Raw genomic sequence first — 18,595 nt, forward strand, 5'->3', positions numbered from 1 at the left:
CAATTATAAGGAAGAAATGGGAAGCTAGCAAATTGTCAAATCATGATTAAGGGGAGGGGTGCGGTAAGCTGCTAGCATGGAAGGCAAAAACTAACCAGACAAGAAATCAAATTAGGAACCTCAGATGTCAAATCTCTGGTGATATAATCTCCGATGAAGAAGAGATTGAGGATGCATTTGTCTTTTTTGAAGACCTCTATAAAGAAGACTTGATTATTCCAAATCTGAGATCCTTATGTATAGAAACTACAGTCACACATCTGTTTGTCTTAAGAAACTAGAAAACCTCTGTGTAATACCAGAAGAAGCAAGTTACAAGCAGCAATGACATCTGTTAAAAATACACGTAACATTGTGTATAAGGATGGCCTTAAAGTCCGGTGGGATTTACTATTTATTTGGCCGTCTGAAGGCCTATAATGGAGTTGTTTAGGCTCATGCATTTCTGACCAATAGAATATTTAAATGATGTTTACATTAGCTTTACTTTTATGTATGTTCGCACTGCTCCCTTAATTTAATCAATTTTGTTCTTCCCATTTGAGTTTTTCTTGCAGTAGTTTTATATTATTGTTATTCATGGTTTGGGCCTTCAATTTGTTTATTTCTTAACAGTGATATTTTATCATACAGAACAGCTCACACTTTTTTCTTGACTTGGGCCTCATTTCCTTAGCATAGCTAGAAATGTCCTATGTAGTGGTTTGGGAAATGCTAATTACCCTTTTGAAGGTTGCTCTAAATCTTTTTCTATCAAAATATTTTATTGTAAGCTGCCCCATTTGAACATCAGTTTGCGCTTTAATTACATATTTTCAATTTTTCAGAGATGCCAGAGGAATGACGCCTTTTATGTCTGCTGTTAGTGGAAGAGCATACCCTGCTGCCATAACCATTCTTGAAACTGCTCAAAAGCTTGCCAAAGGTAAATCCTACTTAACCGGATACCTAAAGTGCATACTGTATGAATAGGTGGCACAACTGGTAAACATTATATTTTTTCCAATGGCGAATGTTTGAGGTTTTAGATTGCTCTAAAGTGATGAATTACACTTCTGTATTTGCATTTTACTACATACATTTTGAATGATCTTCACTATTGATTTCTACTTTTCGTTTGTTACCACATTTCTCTAAAGTAAATGATCTAAGAGAGAAAGAATGTGAGATACACTTTAAAAAAAATTTTTTAAACTACTTATAGTGTAATTTGTACTACTTAATTTGACTACATACATTTTCATTAATCTTCACAATTTATTTAGCATACTTTTCTTTACCTCATTTCTCTACATACAATCTATCTGCAGAAAGAATGAAAGAACCACTTTACAGTTTGAACGATCTGTAGTGTATTTTGCACTACTTGTGTGCTGTCAATATCCCTCAAGTTTAACTTTTGTATAATATTATGTTCACTTCTAGCCCTGCCCTTTCATCCTATATGTGAAATTGTATTTTTTTTACAGACTGATTATTTCCTCAGGTTTTATTGTACTGAAATAAAATTATCTTGTTATAATTGCCTGTTCCAAAATGTTTAACAAGAGTTTTTCTGTTTGCACATTAAACCTTGAGTAATTTTCCACCTGATACAGAGCAAGGATGTGTAAAAAAAAACAACAAAAAAACCTGTTCTTTTAATGCACAGTTCTTTGTCCAGAGTTTTTAGAATGTCCAGGTGTCCAACTGCGTTTGTAACATTACTTGTAGACATAATTGGTTTCTTCATTTTGTGGCATTCATTTAGCTCACATCCTGCCCATGAGTATGGCATTGGCTATAGCTATTGTTCTTTCCTCCTGTGTCTTCCCAGTTGACATTGATTTACTTGTGCAATAGATTAAAATGTCAAAGCTTCTCAAAAACAGATATTACTTGGAATTTCTTAACTGTGCATGTGAGCGTTTTCCCCAGCCATTCATTACAATTGCCCCCACCAAGTTTTCTTTCCTCTCTTAGCCATAACACATGATTCGACCTCTGCTGCACCTCCCTTATTTGGCAGCTCAGTCTGATAGACACTTTTAGCTGCAGATTTCTTACCTACTTGCGTCCCAGCATGTGAATCCACGGCTGTCAAGATGACGGTCGAGTGGAATGCCACAGGATCGTTAGTGGTCCCCGAAGTCCTCTTCATCCTGCTTAGTCGTTGGAACGTTCAGGTAGGAGGCATAAGAAAAGGAGTAAGAAGTCGAAGCGTTCTTTGACTTCTCCTAGTCTGTCGGCTGACAAGATGAGGGAGACTCGCCATTTTAGGCCTTGTTCTCTAGAACCTGCTCCTGGGCTGAATCTGCACCTTTCCGAATTTCCCAAGCTTGCAGCGACACCCGCTTATCTGAGCGAGTTCTATGAGTCCATGCTCCTTATTTTTGGGTGGTCCAACCCTCACAACGAGCCTTTGGGCCCCGCGGCGTAGAAGGGCCCCCCCCCCCCTCTGGTTCTGCACCAGTTGGGCTCCACGGATCCATTCCTGGATTCAGACTGGCGCCGGTCAAGTTGATGTGCCATCCCCATGTTCTTCCCTGACACAGAGCAGGCTCCGCTGTGAGAAGTGCCTCCCAGATCTGAGCCTGAGCCTTATTTTCATCTGCTTGGCCTCGGGGAAGACTGGGAGGGGTCACAGCCCTTTAGAATACCAGCACTATGATGAACACAGTGTGGATTGGTGTGAGGACCTGGGTGAAGCCAGCAGTATTGGCACGTTTCCAGATGCTGATCTGCTTTCTACTCCTACTGTGAATACGGAGGAGTGAGCATTGTACACAATGGTGGTGTGTAGAGCGGCTCAGGTCCTTGACCTTCAGTTGCCCACAGTGGCAGTCAAGACTAATCTCTTGACGGAGGTGTTGAAACCGGGAGTCTCCACGTAGGAACCCTTACTCCCATTCATTGACGTTCTCACTGATGTCCTTTTAGATACCTGGTCCAAACCCAACACAAGGGCTCCTGGGAACAGGAATATTGGCCGTCATTGCCCTGCATCTGGGAACCCAAACTTCCTCACCCAACACCCTACTGCTGAGAGCTTGGTGATCCAGGCCGCCACCGCCCAGGGTGCTTTCCCTGACGCTCCCCTGGATGGGAAATCCAAGAGGCTGTACTTATTTGAGAAGTAGATGTTTTGTTCTGCCTGCTTGACATCGCGGTCAGTGAACACTTTTTTGCCATTATTATCACACACTGTGGGATATGCTTGCGCAAGTGCTACCACAGGTCCTGGAGGAGGCCTGGGCTGTACTCTCCCAAGCTGTTACTGACAGGAGAGGCTCAGCAAAGTTCACAATTTGATGCAGAATTGTCACAACCGACTCACTGTGCAGATCAGTTTCAAAAGCAGTGGCCCTTGGGCACCATGCTTGGCTTAGAATTACGGACTTCTCGCGGAATGTCCAAGCTTCCCTCATGGACTTGCCATTTGATGGTCTGTGTCTCTTCGGAGACCAGGCAGATTCGGCATTGAATCGCTTTGAGAATTCTTGTGCTATTGCCAGGTCCTTATGACTCACTGTGGCCCCATGTCCACACCAAATCTGCTGTTGGCTCCTCTCGGGGCTTTATAAGGGGCTTCCAGTCATCCCATTTCCAGTCCAGCCTCCACATTGCGCAGGCTCCCCAGTGTGGTAGTGGGCGAGGAACCCAGAGACCTCATTGGTCAGGTGGCCAGCAGTCCAATCATTCTGCCCCCACTACAGCAGCGTCTACACCCTCCTAGTTTGCCCCTTTATTACCATGAGCATTCAGTTGGAGCAGGATTTGTCTTTACCTGCCTTGCTGGCAGTGCATACCATTGAACAAGTGGGTTTTGCAGATCGTCTGACGAGGCTACTCCCTCCCCTTCAGGACTACCCATTCCACTATCTCATGATCGGCTGATGGTGGATCATCTGTTCCATCTCCACAAGGTTGTTACAGCTCTCCTGCCAAGGGGGCCCTAGGGAGAGTTCCTCTGCCAGAAGTAGGCTGTGATTATTTTCCACTACTTACTGGTTCCCAAATAGGAAAAGGGCCATCGTCCTATCTTAGCTCTCCGAACCCTCATTCTCAAGAAGGAGAAATTCAAAATGCTCATTGTGAGAAGTTGGCCTGATATATGATGTTCACTAATTCTAGTGATCACCTTGTATCAGTCCAAACAACCCTTATGGTGATTGGTTGTAAAGTCAACCGTATAGACCAGCTATCCTAGTAGCGTGGACAAAAGCAGTCTTTTAGGCTAATCTCTTTTGGCATGTGAAGCCAGCTGTTTTACCATAGTATAATCCCTTGAATACCAAATGAAAGGACACCACACAGGTTGTTATGAAAATAAACAGTCTATTTATTAATAACAACACCTCTGAACTCTTTATGAGATCAGAGGGCTGAGCACATGACAATACTAAAAAGGAAATACGAGTTTGCACAATATTTACACAAGTGCCTTAGTGGCACGACAAACCATATACTCAAATCAATGTAATGCGAGGAAGAAAAATACTGTAAGGAGATCCAGAGGCTGGAGGATTGGTGGGACTACGCTACAAACTAGGTAAGTAAGGAGCAGGAGGCCCACGGCACTCACGTGCAGAGTGGGAACTCTCACGCGGGATGCGTACCGACGTCTATGGATGCAACAGTTTACAAAGTTACGGATTCCGGACGAACCCAGCTGGATGGAGTGAAAACAACAGTGGACCTGGACACTAGGATAGTGGACACAGACTTCAGCACCTAGAAGCTTTAGTTACCTAACCCACAGGCTGCGGGTGCATAGGGCTGAAGTTGCGTCGGTTTGCTGTGTGGATCCCGGTGATGCCTGAAATAAGAAGTTGCTGGCAGGCAGCCAGATGGAGGAGTCCGGTGGTTCCAAGGGTGGAACTAGGAAGAAGGAAGTCCTGAAAAGGAAGGGGACAGAGTCTTGGTCACTAGCCAGTGACGGTGCTGGAACCAGGAGGGGACCAGGCGCTGTCGCCGCGTTCAGGTGAAGGAAGGGTCGCTTCTCTCTGCAGCTGCGCGGACCAGGAGCTGTTCTTCACGACCAGGCTGGAGACACGAGCTGTCCCACGTAGTCTGCTGCTGTTGGCGGTGTCGGATCGTCGATCTGGACAACAGGCCTTGGCTAATGCAAGCCACGCGGTGAAACAAAGATGGCGTCTTGAGTGGACCAGGAGGGTCCGGGGTGCTCCTCTTTTACAAGGAAGCAAGGGCCAGTCTGGGGGACCAGACTAGCAGTGTTGAAATCTTCGGGTCGTCGTCTCAGAGGGCACAAGCCAGCCGGCAAGTGACCAGACAACAGGAAGTGCAGCAACCAGGCAAAAGGGCCCCACGCAGATCACGGGGATGCTGGGGGGCTGGTCTTTGGTGCAGGTGCTGCGTCGGTGTGGGGCTTCTCAGTCCCCAATGCACTCACTTGAGGAACCCTCAGGGGTCGTGCAGGAAGCGCTGTGCAGGTTTCTTCAAGATGGCCGTCTCCACGTTGCTCGTCGCACCCACGGGTCCCAGCTGTGCTGTGGATGTGGGTAGAGGTCAGAGAGGTCTGGAGGTCCGGGTCTTGTCGAGCTGGGTCGTCGGATTCCGGGATGGAAGAACTCTGCAGCAAACCGCACAGAAGCTTGATGGTGCCTGCGAAGCAGGATGGTCACTCCCTGACCATAGGGGAGATTCTTCAGTCTTCTGATGTTCGCTTCGATTTTAGACTCATCACTCGTCGTTTTCAGCCGCGATCCACCGCCAGAGTCACTGCTGCAGGAATTTGACTGTCAGTTAGACTTGCCTAAATCTTTCGAAAGAGCTACGTCCCAAAAGGCACTGGTAAATGCATGGAGAATCATTACTTTGCACGGAGGCACTTTGCACTGACCTGAACTTCGGCGGACCTTTTCCAGCACGCCCACATCTCGCCGCACCCGCTCCGCGGGTGCCGCATCGCCTCGTGAGGCGCAGGGGAAAATCTCTGAAGAGCGATAGCTGTAGGGCGGTTCCGGGTGAGTGGCGCTAGCGGGGCTGCGAGCGTGCAGGGACTCCAGGAACCAGGAGTCCCTGCGAGACCGATCTCCAGCTTCCGGTCCGCTCTCCCTGCTGGCCCGCCCCCCGCCCTACTGAGGATATAAACCGTTCCTCGCCACCCTTCCTGTGGGGCTCGATTTACTTTGCACGGAGGCACTTTGCACTGACCTGAACTTCGGCGGACCTTTTCTAGCACGCCCACATCTCGCCGCACCCGCACCGCGGGTGCCGCATCGCCTCGTGAGGCGCAGGGGAAAATCTCTGAAGAGCGATAGCTGTAGGGCGGTTCCGGGTGAGTGGCGCTAGCGGGGCTGCGAGCGTGCAGGGACTCCAGGAACCAGGAGTCCCTGCGAGACCGATCTCCAGCTTCCGGTCCGCTCTCCCTGCTGGCCCGCCCCCGCCCTACTGAGGATATAAACCGTTCCTCGCCACCCTTCCTGTGGGACTCGATTTACTTTGCACCGAGGCACTTTGCACTGACCTGAACTTCGGCGGACCTTTTCCAGCACGCCCACATATCGCCGCACCCGCTCCGCGGGTGCCGCATCGCCTCGTGAGGCGCAGGGGAAAATCTCTGAAGAGCGATAGCTGTAGGGCGGTTCCGGGTGAGTGGCGCTAGCGGGGCTGCGAGCGTGCAGGGACTCCAGGAACCAGGAGTCCCTGCGAGACCGATCTCCAGCTTCCGGTCCGCTCTCCCTGCTGGCCCGCCCCCCGCCCTTCACACCCCTATATCTTACCACAACTCTCCCGCAGCGCGGGACGCAGCTCGGGACGCAGCTCGGGACGCAGCTCGGGGCGCAGCTCGGGGCGAAGACCGGGCAAAGAGCGGGCCGTTTGAGGCCGTTCGAGTACGTGAGAGTCCGGTCCGGGCCCTGTCTCTTTGCCTGTTACAGCGAGGACACTGAAACCTTCCCAAAATGAGTACTAGGGAAACCAGGAGCAAAACATCCTCCCTAGCCGCAGCTGTCAAAGGCCCTATCGACACGTACTTTGCCAAGGCGGGATCTCTCCTGATCGAGGAAATCCAGGTACTGGAGCGAAGAATCTCCCAAGAAATAGACTGGGTAAGGAGATCTTCACTAGGTCCAGTGGCGCAAGCTAGAACCCCAGAAGATAGACCCGGTTTACTAACTAGCTGTAGCACTGATCAGGCAACAGGCCCACTTCCAGATACCTCAATTACTAACCCAGAGTCTACTATTGAGGTCCCGAGTGACTTTGAGGACATAAGCCTTATGGCCTTACCTAACAACCAAATCCCTGAACCGATACCAATAGAGAACACTGAGGCAGCCAAAGTCATAGAACCTAACAATGACTGCAATAGGGGGGCTAGAGAAGGGGCTATACAAAAAAAGAAGCAGGGCCAACAAAATAAAGAAGACAATAGGATTGAATCTCCCAAACTCATACATTCCAGAGGTAAAGGGGGGAAGGGAGCTACCCCTGCCCCTAGGTTGGAGAGGACGGAAAGTTTAATCACCCCAAGAATTGCCAACCCAACCTCACCACCAGAGCCCGCTATTAACGCGCCAGCAGATACCACCTCCGATGACATCACACTGGAGGACATAGGTACACTTCTTAGGTCCCTATTGAGTCCCCTTGAGGCTAGACTGATCAAGATCGAAGCTAGACTAGTTAACATCGAAAAGGCAACTGTCCAACTTGCCGACTCAAGGAAAATTGATAATAGTGGGACAAAAACAGCAAAAGATGGATTGGGCCCAATTCCCACCAAGGGCAGGGGACCATCTACAGTAACCAGTAATAAGCTCCCACCCGCAAACCCCCCCAAACCCCCACAATTCATGCCAAATAATACCCCTCAACCACCAGAGGTTAACAAGGCTCCCATCCCAAAACAGCAAACAGTAACTGCTACTTCAAACACAATCCCCCCACCAAAAGATAACGTTTTGCCCTCGTCCAACATCAAGGGTGATCCATCACCCACTGGAGAGAAATACTAATCGTAGACCAAAGCCTATAAATCTCCCCCCAGAAGCTGCACCCTACACCCTAGTACTGGCGGGGGTCCCGGAAATAAACTCTCCCACATTTGAATCCACTACCCTCACTGAAGAACAAAGTTATTAACTGGCTCTCTGTAAATAGACCACTCCCGAGAGGAACAACCAGTGATATTTCCATGGCTAGGAGGGCAACGTGGGTGGGCCATACTAGGAAATCCATCAGGGGAGACTGCATTTTGGTCACTTTCAGAGACCCAAATACAGCCGCGTACATCTGCAGCTGGGCTTCTGACGAGGATTTTGGTAGTATCATCCAACCACTTCCTCTTTCATTTTTCTACCCCTCAAATTTTTATAACTCAGAGGATTATAGATGGGGGCATCACCAAGAGCTGTTGGAGGGTTGGGAAAACTGCTACAGGGGGAGAATTGCCCACCCACAACACAGGGGCAGACCAATAGAGCAGTTCCCTCTATACGGGGACGAGGCTAGTTGGGAAACTGTTACAAGAAGGAGGGGGGGGATGGCAGCTACAGGAGAGGAATCCCCGGGCCTCACAGAACACACTACCCTGCCTATCCATCTACCCACAATAGATACAGTAGTCTAGAAATGGTAGATTGACAGGTGGATGAAGAGGGGAGTGTCCTACAGGCATCTCCCACGATTGAGATTAACACACCTCCAGACCCAGATATATACCCCAAGGCACCTGGTGTAGTCGAACCCAGTCAAGTCCCAAGCAGGACGTATCCTATTCTATCCCTTGCCAATAAACCTAGGGGCATGAATTACCCCCTCATAAGCCAATCGGTGCCCACCGAGCTTACCCACAGCAACTCTGTTGCTTCAGGCCCATCCACTACCCAATTGTCACATATTACTGTGATTTCCTGGAACGTGGCAGGCCTTGCCAGCAAATTAGTTTGTACAGAGTGGGGTTCTTACATCAGCTCCAAAAATATACTCCTTTTTCAAGAGACCTGGGCACGTGAGGAAATATTTTTTCCGGGCTTTGCTTCTTTTTTCAAAGCCGCTAAATGGGGGGGAAGGGGCAGGCCGTCAGGGGGACTTACGACATGGATAGCCACGGATCTGGGCTGTCAAGCTTCTTATTTAGAGACCGCCTCCGATGACCTATTGGCTGTCCTACTTGAGTGGCCAAACTCCACGAAGTTGCAAGTCATCAACATTTATTCAAGGCCGGTTCCAATGCACAAAGAATCTGGGACTATAGATGAGTTATCAGTGCTATTAGAAGGCATTCCCACCCAACTACCATGCTTGGTGGGAGGTGACTTTAATTGTCACTACGAACCACTGCCTGGACTACGTGATGGTCCCTCCCACGAGGAAGATTTATGCTGGTTCATCCCGGAGACGGTGGCACCGCCCCCAAGGGCCTGGACTCCGCTGGCCTTGCAGATAACTGCCCTCACTCTCAACCTAGGTATAAGGGCGTGCAATGGCCGTTGTAAATCAGATGTTCGAGGCATATGGGCTGCAGATGGTACATTTATGAATAGATCGCCATCTGGTGTTGGGCTCGGATGATTGCACTTTGTTTTTCTTCTGGAGAAGTCTTTGTCGTCATAGGTGACTCCTCCTCTCGGTGTTAGTGCGCATGGGCATCGGCTCCATCCTTAGATTGTTTTTTTCCGCCATCGGGTTCGGATGAGGATTGAAGCGCTCCGGACCGACTTCAACAAAGAAGGTTATAACCGGCGCGTATTCCTTTCCAAATCGACGGTATCGTTATCGAACGCGACTTCACTCCATACCGACGCGATTCGAAGGACGACGACTACGAGAAACTCGACGTAGTCCAGCCCGGGGTCCATGGAAAGGACTCCATTCAAAAAATGTCCAACGTGTGGTGCTAAGTTCCCACACAAGGACCTACACGAAGTGTGCAACCTCTGCTTGTCCCCTGAACACGAATCCAGGGACTGTGAGGCCTGTGCAGCGTTCTCGTCAAAGTCGACGATTAGAAACCGTCGAGCCCGAAGACACGAGGTATCGAGAATGCAGTCACAAGCAATCCCGGAGCTGTTCGAGGACCAGCACCCAGAAGAGGAGGAAGAAGAGGCCGACGAGGCGGGGTCAGAAGCGGACGAGTCCGACGTCGAGGAAATCGACGTCCAACAAACCGTGAGTGACGACGTCCCTTTACCGAAAAATAGACCCCGCACGGTGTCAACCCCGCCCTCGAGCCCGGTCAGACAACCGAAAAAAGTTTCCAACGCCCCGCCTTCGAGCCCGGCAACGAAACAGAAACCGAAACACTCGGTCCCCCATCATAGTGGTTCCGGTTCCGATAAACCGACCACATCGACACCGAAGCACCAGGTCAAGGAAAGCTCGAAGTCGAAGCAGTCCATGTCGACACCGAAGCACGCTTCGGCGCCGAAAACACCCTCGACACCGGGGACATCTTCGATACCGAAGAAGTCGGATCCGAACAAAACTTCGGCACCGAAAATACAAATGGACATTTCAAAGAAAAAACACCTTTCGGAACCGAAAACTGCGGTACCGACACAGGAACACGGAACGGATCCTAAACAAAAGACTTTGTTTATTGACCCAAAGACTGGCAAGGTAGTCACAGAACTACCTAAAAAGAGGAAACATGAACATTTGGACGACAAGGCTCATCCAAAGAAGAGAACAATGGGGACGAATACAACTCCTCCCCCTTCTCCCAAACCTCACACACCATCTTCGCCTCTTCCTCACAATAGGCCAGATATTCCTCCCACACGTCCATCTACACCTACAACAGATGGAGAGAGTGACACAGGGGAGGGGGGACACCCTGGGGATGATGAGGACACAATCCCAGAGGAGGCAGACCCATGGGAGGAGTATAATGTGGGATCAGGTAATGATACCGACCTTGAGTCATATCCCTCAAAACCTTCACCTCCTGATGACAATACTGGGTTTGCACAACTCATTACTAGAGCAGCAACATTTCATAAGGTAGACCTACATACAGAACCTCTAGTACAGGACTTCTTATTAGAGACACTACCTACTGCACAAAAAACATCAGGAACACTACCAATGCTAAAAGGCCTTCTCAGTCATACATCAGAGATATTCAAAGACCCAGTGAGGGCTAGGGTATTGAACCCAAGAATTGATAAAAAATATAGGGCAGCTCCAAAAGACCCAATATACATTAAGGGACAAATTCCTCTAGACTCACTAGTGGTCACAAACGCTCGCAAGAGAGCAAACTCTTTATCTACAGGAGAAGCGCCACCTCCTGACAAAGAGTCTAAACTAATAGATGCCTCTGGCAAGAGAGTAGCATCTCAAGCGGCAAACAGTTGGCGCATAGCTAATACGCAAGCACTACTTGCAAGGTATGACAGAGCGCATTATGATGAGTTAGAAACACTCATCAAACATCTCCCGAAAGAACATCAAAAGAGAGCTGATCAACTTATACAAGAAGGGAAGTTAATTACTAACACTTCAATAAAGTGCGCCCTAGACGCGGCAGAAACTGCGGCAAGGTCGACAAATACAAGCATCATGTTAAGGAGACATGCATGGCTCAGAGTGTCAGGATTCAAACAAGAGGTACAAACCTCGTTACTTAACCAACCTTTTGATGGGAAAACACTTTTTGGCACAGGGACAGATGAGGCCCTAGAAAAAATGAAAAAGGATACAGAAACGGCTAAATCAATGGGAACATTGCAACAGCCGACACAAAGAGGTTCCTTTCGTAGATCCACCTATAGAGGAGGATCCAAAAGTACAGGTACAAACCAACAGCAAACCTCTTTTACACCTACATCACCCAGAGGTAATTCTAGAGGTGGATACAGGGGTAACAACAACAAGGGTAGAGGTCGCGGAAACAACAACAACCGCAACTCTCCAACCCCAAAACAGTGACTTCATAGAGCTTCCCCCAGACCATATAACACCGGTAGGGGGACGCCTATCACAGTTCCTACCTGTCTGGGAAAACATCACATCAGACAAGTGGGTAAGACAAATTATCCAACATGGTTATTGCCTAGAACTCACAGCTACCCCACCAAACATCCCCCCCAAACAGCGTCCAATGAAACAAGATCACCTGACACTGTTAAAACAGGAAGTAATATCACTGCTAGAAAAGCATGCCATAGAGAAGGTTCCACAGCACCAACAGGGAACAGGAGTATACTCCCTATACTTCCTAATCCCCAAAAAGGACGGGTCTCTAAGGCCAATACTGGACCTAAGACCTCTCAACGCATACATAAATTCGGAACATTTCCACATGGTCACGCTCCAACAAGTACTTCCTTTACTGAAGAAAGGGGACTTTCTTTCTACACTGGATCTAAAAGACGCTTACTTTCATATCCCTATTCACAAAGCCCACAGGAAATACCTCAGGTTTGTGGTAGAAGGACAACATTATCAGTTCAAAGTCCTCCCATTTGGTGTCACGACCGCACCAAGGGTGTTCACAAAATGCCTGGCAGTGGTAGCAGCTCACCTAAGAAGACAACAAATTCATGTCTTCCCATACTTGGACGACTGGCTAATAAAAGCCAGGTCGCAAGAGGAGTGTCTGCAACACACACAAAAGACAATTCAGCTACTACACCAGCTAGGGTTCACGGTGAACTACACAAAGTCACACCTACAACCAAACAAAGTTCAACAATATCTGGGGGCTACCATAGACACAGAAAAGCCAAAGTGTACTCCAACCCAATCAGAGTCCAAGCAATGCTTACAATCATTCAGAGATTTCAGCCACAACACTCACTAACAGCAAGAGTGTTCATGCAGCTATTAGGCATGATGTCATCCTGCATACTGCTAATACCATATGCAAAACTACAAATGCGTCCGCTACAAGAATGCTTAGCGACACAGTGGAATCAGGCTCAAGGACAGATTACGGATCTGGTGTTGGTAGACGACCGCACACACCGCTCTCTGAAGTGGTGGAACAGAACAAACATTACCAAGGGGCGGTCGTTCCTAGAGCCAATTCCACAGGTGACAATAACAGCAGACGCATCGCTCACCGGATGGGGAGCACATATGGACAAATACACAGTACAAGGAAGGTGGAGTGTGCAGGAAAGAACACTGCACATCAACTATCTAGAACTACTGGCAGTGTTTCTAGCATTGAAAGCCTTTCAGATACATGTTATCCACAAAGCAGTCCTGATCAGAACAGACAACATGACAGCAATGTATTATATTCAAAAACAGGGGGGGACGCACTCTCTCCAATTATCCAGACTAGCACAGGAAATTTGGAGATGGGCCATTCCTCAAAACATCTATCTGTTAGCCGAACACCTACCAGGAGTTCAAAACCAGATAGCAGACATCTTAAGCAGACAGTCGGAACAAATACACGAATGGGAACTGCACCAACAAATACTGCAGCCATTCTTCCAAAGATGGGGACAACCAGAGATAGACCTATTTGCCACTCATCAGAACGCAAAATGCCAAAGCTTCGCGTCCAGGTACCCACATCACCTGTCGCAGGGCAATGCGTTATGGATAAATTGGTCCAACAAATTTGCATACGCTTTTCCCCCTCTCCCACTAATCCCATTAGTGGTCAGGAAACTGCAACAACATTCAATGACCATGATACTAGTAGCACCCACGTGGGCAAGACAGCCGTGGTTCACCACGCTCCTGCAACTCTCACAAGTGCCACATCAAAAGCTACAAATTCTACCCATGCACCTTACACAGAACCATGGAGAAATAATGCACCCAGATCCAACTCAATTGAACTTAGCGATCTGGCTCCTGAAATCCTAGAATTTGGGTACTTAGATCTCCCCCCAAATTGCATGGAAATAATTAAACAAGCGAGACGTCCAACCACCAGAGCATGCTATGCAGCTAAGTGGAAGAGGTTTGCTATACACTGTACTAATAACAATATCAACCCTCTAGACGTATCAACAAGGGAGATTATTTGCTACTTGTTACACTTACAGCAATGTAATCTAGCGTACACATCTATCAGAGTACATCTAGCAGCTATAGCAGCATACCTACAAAACAGGCAGCGCATATCACTGTTCAGAGTACCAGCGATAAAAGCATTCATGGAAGGTCTTAAAAGAGTCATTCCACCAAGATTACCACCTTCCCCAGTCTGGAACCTCAACGTAGTACTCACCAGACTAATGGGGCCACCCTTCGAACCTATGCATAGGTGCGAAATACAATTCCTTACATGGAAGGTGGCATTCCTTATAGCCATTACCTCACTCAGAAGAGTAAGCGAGTTACAGGCATTAACAATACAAGAACCATTCCTACAGATACACCAGAACAAAGTGGTTCTTAGAACAAACCCAAAGTTCTTGCCTAAAGTAATTTCAGCATTCCACATCAATCAGCCAGTGGAATTACCAGTCTTCTTTCCAAAGCCACAGACGGTGGCAGAAAGGGCTCTACATACACTAGATGTTAAAAGAGCCATTTTGTACTACATAGAAAGAACACAAGACTTCAGGAAAACTAAACAACTATTTGTAGCATTTTCCCCAACACATAAGGGCAATCCTATCTCTAAAGCAGGCATCGCAAGATGGATTGTAAGATGTATACAAATATGTTACATTAAAGCAAAGAGAACATTAACTGTTCCTCCTAGAGCTCATTCCACAAGAAAACTAGGAGCATCTATGGCATTCTTAGGGAACATTCCCCTAGATGACATATGTAGAGCAGCAACTTGGTCTACACCACATACATTCACAAAGCACTACTGTGTTGATGTACAGGCTGCACAACAAGCCAGAGTGGGCCAAGCTGTATTAAAAACTCTATTTCAGACAGTTGCGACAGACACTGGTGACCACCGCTAGGGAGGTAACTGCTGTACAATCTATTCATAAATGTACCATCTGCAGCCCATATGCCTCGAACGGAATATGCTACTTACCAGTATGCATCTGTTCTTGGCATAGAGGGCTGCAGAGTGGTACATGCCCTCCCTGCCTCCCCGGAAACCTGTGTCTGTCCCAACATTATCTTATTTAGATACATTTACATGGGCATATCTTTATGTACTACACTACACTACTCCATCTAACCCTACTATGGCAAAACAATCTAAGGATGGAGCCGATGCCCATGCGCACTAACACCGAGAGGAGGAGTCACCTATGACGACAAAGACTTCTCCAGAAGAAAAACAAAGTGCAATCATCCGAGCCCAACACCAGATGGCGATCTATTCATAAATGTACCACTCTGCAGCCCTCTATGCCAAGAACAGATGCATACTGGTAAGTAGCATATTCCATACCCAGTAGTCACATCTACAACAAAACAGGTAGTGAATCTAGATTGGACTACATCATGGTCAAACTGTTTATGTGGTCAGCAATAGTTGACTTTAAAGTCACTGAAAGAACGGACAGTGACCACAATGCTTTAGAATTGACTTATTCCCTGCCTGGGGGGGAGGTTTCTTCCCATGGATCGGGCAAAGATAGGGCGGGCCTCCTACTGGAAAACAATCGGAGGAAAGTTAAGTGGGAGAAATTAGCTAATAGCCCAGACAGAATACCCCGGCTATATGAAAGGATTATTCCATATTTGGAGAAAGCCTTTCAGCTAGGAAACGAGGTCTTAGACGATACCAGCAGAGGTAAGCTTGCACAAATATACGCAGACACCATTAATACCTTAGAGCAAGATTTATTCTCATCCTTCGGGAACAGGAAAGGCCCTACGTCCAAGACGTCGTGGTACAATGCCGCTTGTAGGGAAGCTAAGGCCCTTCTGCTACTTGCTATAAAGGGACGCCTCAACCGTGATGAAATCCGAGTTAGGAGAAGATCGTATAAAATCCTCCTTGCTAATGCGCGGGCGGAATGGGACCAAGATTATTGGGAGAATCTCACCAAAACACTAACAACCAGAGACTCACGCAAATTTTGGCGCATAGTCGCGAATGGCACGGAGGATTTGTCCTCCGCTATAGAGCCCAACATAGCCTCATCGGCATGGCAGACCCATTTCGAGGCACTGTATGCGGAAGGGGAGGGTGAGCAAAACAGCGTCGGTATCATAAACACACCCAGTTCTATAGGGGTTCCTTTCACTGAAAAAGAGGTGAGGGAGGCCATTAAAAACCTAGCAGCGGGAAAAGCCCCGGGTCTCGATGGAGTGCCTGGGGACTTGTTCAAACAGGAACCGAGGATATGGACACCATACCTTACACTGATGTTCAATGCTATTCTGAGGGGAATGGAGGTGCCCGATACTTGGAGGGGAGCAGAGGTGGTCCCAATTTACAAAAAGGGATCCCCCCTGCTTCCCGCCAACTATCGCCCCATCAGTCTCATCGACATATCACAAAAACTTTTCGGTAGACTGATTCTGAATAGACTCCAGGCATGGACAGAAGAGATGAACATTCTATCTCCCTATCAGGCAGGATTTAGGCAGGGTGTATCGACCATAGATCACATTTTCAGACTAAATCTCCTTTATTGGAGAACACAGCTGTAATCGAGGGCGGGACTTTATACACTATTTTCGTAGACCTACGTGCCGCCTTCGATCTGGTACCTAGATCGAGGCTGTGGAGAGTGATGGAAGAGCTAAACGTCCCAGGTGACATTTTGGCAATCCTGATGAGACTTCATCATAACAACTATGCCCGCGTAAGGTGTGGCAAAGGTGGCAAGCTAACCGAAAGGTTCCCCGTTCGCAGAGGGGTAAGACAGGGTTGTGTTCTTGCTCCGACCCTGTTCTGCCTCTTTGTGAACGGAGTTGTTGCCCACCTAAACAGGATTGCCAATACTGATGCCCCAAAGCTGACAGGCAGCAGGGTGCCTGCAATTATGTTTGCAGACGACACCCTGCTGCTGTCTAAATCCCCCATGGGGATCCAACGCATCCTGGACGGCTTTTTAGAGTTTTGCTCTGAACGTGGTTTAGAAATCAACCCACAAAAAACTAAATTTATGATTTTAAATCCCAACCCCCAAAATCGAGCCCCACCCCGGATAGGCACAGTTCAACTTGAACGCGTGCGCAATATCGAATACTTGGGGATCACTTTAAACGAACATCTAACGTGGACGTCTCACCAGACTAAAGTGACCATCAAACTGGCTCAGTTGGCGGGTGGCACCATGCGTCTGGCGAACAAATCCTTTTATCGTCCACTAACCCCAATCATGCACATTTACAAAATTCAAGCCCGGGCGGGTGTCACATATGGGGGCGAGCTGTGGGGTCACTCTCAACTCCCCAAACTACAGTCAATCGAAAATAAATTTCTGAGGCAGGTCGTTGCCCTTCCCCAGAGCACTCCCCTATTCCCCCTCAGATTAGACCTGGGAATTCGACCAATAACAGAGGAGCTTGGTCTTAAACCCCTAACTTTCTGGAGGCGTATGTGGTGTGCCCAGACCTTACCAACTACAGAGGAACTACAGGAATTCATGGAGCTACGGAATGCCAAGAGGATCCCCTGGATGATTTACGTCAAGGGAATGCTAGAGGAGATGGGATACCCGGAACTATGGACGGATCCTTCAAGCTCTTGTGTAAAGACTCCAAAAAAGGTACTAACGAGAGCATATTATGAACTGATGCTCACAAGAGCTATTGATGCCACACGAGAAGGATCCTTGACACACTTGTTCCTAAAAGTGAAAGACTCTTATTGTCTTGAAAGCACTCTAGACGCTATTTCTCCTGTACTAACGAGAAAACTATTTTTACAATGGAGATATGGATGCCTCCCCCTTGCTTCATTTACAGCGTCATGGCAATCTCGCTCCACCGTAGCAACCTGTCCAATGTGTGCTCACCCGAAGGAGGACGATGTCCATGCTGTCTTCTTCTGCAAGGGCTATGAGAGGAGTAGGAGATACTGGTTAGTCCCGCTACTCAGGAACTTGGGTTTTAGATCCTTTCAATCTGCCTATAGAGTTTTAAAGACAGACCTCTCTCCCACTGTAGTTTTTGCCCTATCGAAATTTCTGACCTCTATGTGGTTTATTCGATGCCGATTAATGAAAAGACTTGTATAAAAATCCCGCCGAAAGATATTCACTGTTTTATCTCCCCCCCTGTTTTAAAATGTCTTAAATATCGGATCACATCGTGTTTAATTAGTTTTTAAGTTGTAGAAATGCTATGTATCTTTTATGATCTGTGATCGAAATAAAGATTTTTGAAATGAAATGATGTTCAGGAGGTCGAAGGTCAAGAGTTTCTTCGTGGAAGGTTGTCAAGATTAATCTAACTTGGAATGGGACCAGCTCCTACCTTTATCCGGCTAAAGGGGGCTGCACTACGACTAGGTCCCTCCCCTGGGTGGGACCAGGAAGGGGGTGGCTACACTCCCTTTCCTTTGTCCAGTTTCCCGCCAGAGCTGGGGCTGGAATGCCCCAGCAACTGGTTGGAACCGGTGTATGCACAGGGCACCTTGTGTGCCCCAGGCATGTCTCATTCCTTTCAGCCTAAGCCTACCCAATACACAAAATCCTGTCTGGGGTGGTGCTAGCACCTCCCAAGGAAGGAAACCCTTTGTCTGAGCCTCCCTCGCTGGAAGGACTCCCAGCAGCAGGAGGTCGGACTTGTGTCTGTGGTGGCA

General features: G+C 47.9%; 1 protein-coding gene across 19 annotated transcripts in view; it reads left to right on the forward strand.

The window, feature by feature from the left end:
* UBR5 (ubiquitin protein ligase E3 component n-recognin 5) overlaps positions 1 to 18,595 on the forward strand; it is a 2,132,574-nt gene that overhangs the window by 851,963 nt on the left and 1,262,016 nt on the right. For all 19 annotated transcript variants that reach the window (XM_078686916.1, XM_078686920.1, XM_078686919.1 and 16 more), the window contains one exon: positions 828 to 925. In XM_078686916.1, coding sequence (XP_078543042.1) covers positions 828 to 925 — 98 coding nt within the window. The remainder of the gene's footprint in view (positions 1 to 827; positions 926 to 18,595) is intronic.

This window comes from Lissotriton helveticus, chromosome 4_1 (assembly GCF_964261635.1).
Source record: "Lissotriton helveticus chromosome 4_1, aLisHel1.1, whole genome shotgun sequence".
In the NCBI taxonomy this organism is placed as follows: domain Eukaryota; kingdom Metazoa; phylum Chordata; class Amphibia; order Caudata; family Salamandridae; genus Lissotriton; species Lissotriton helveticus.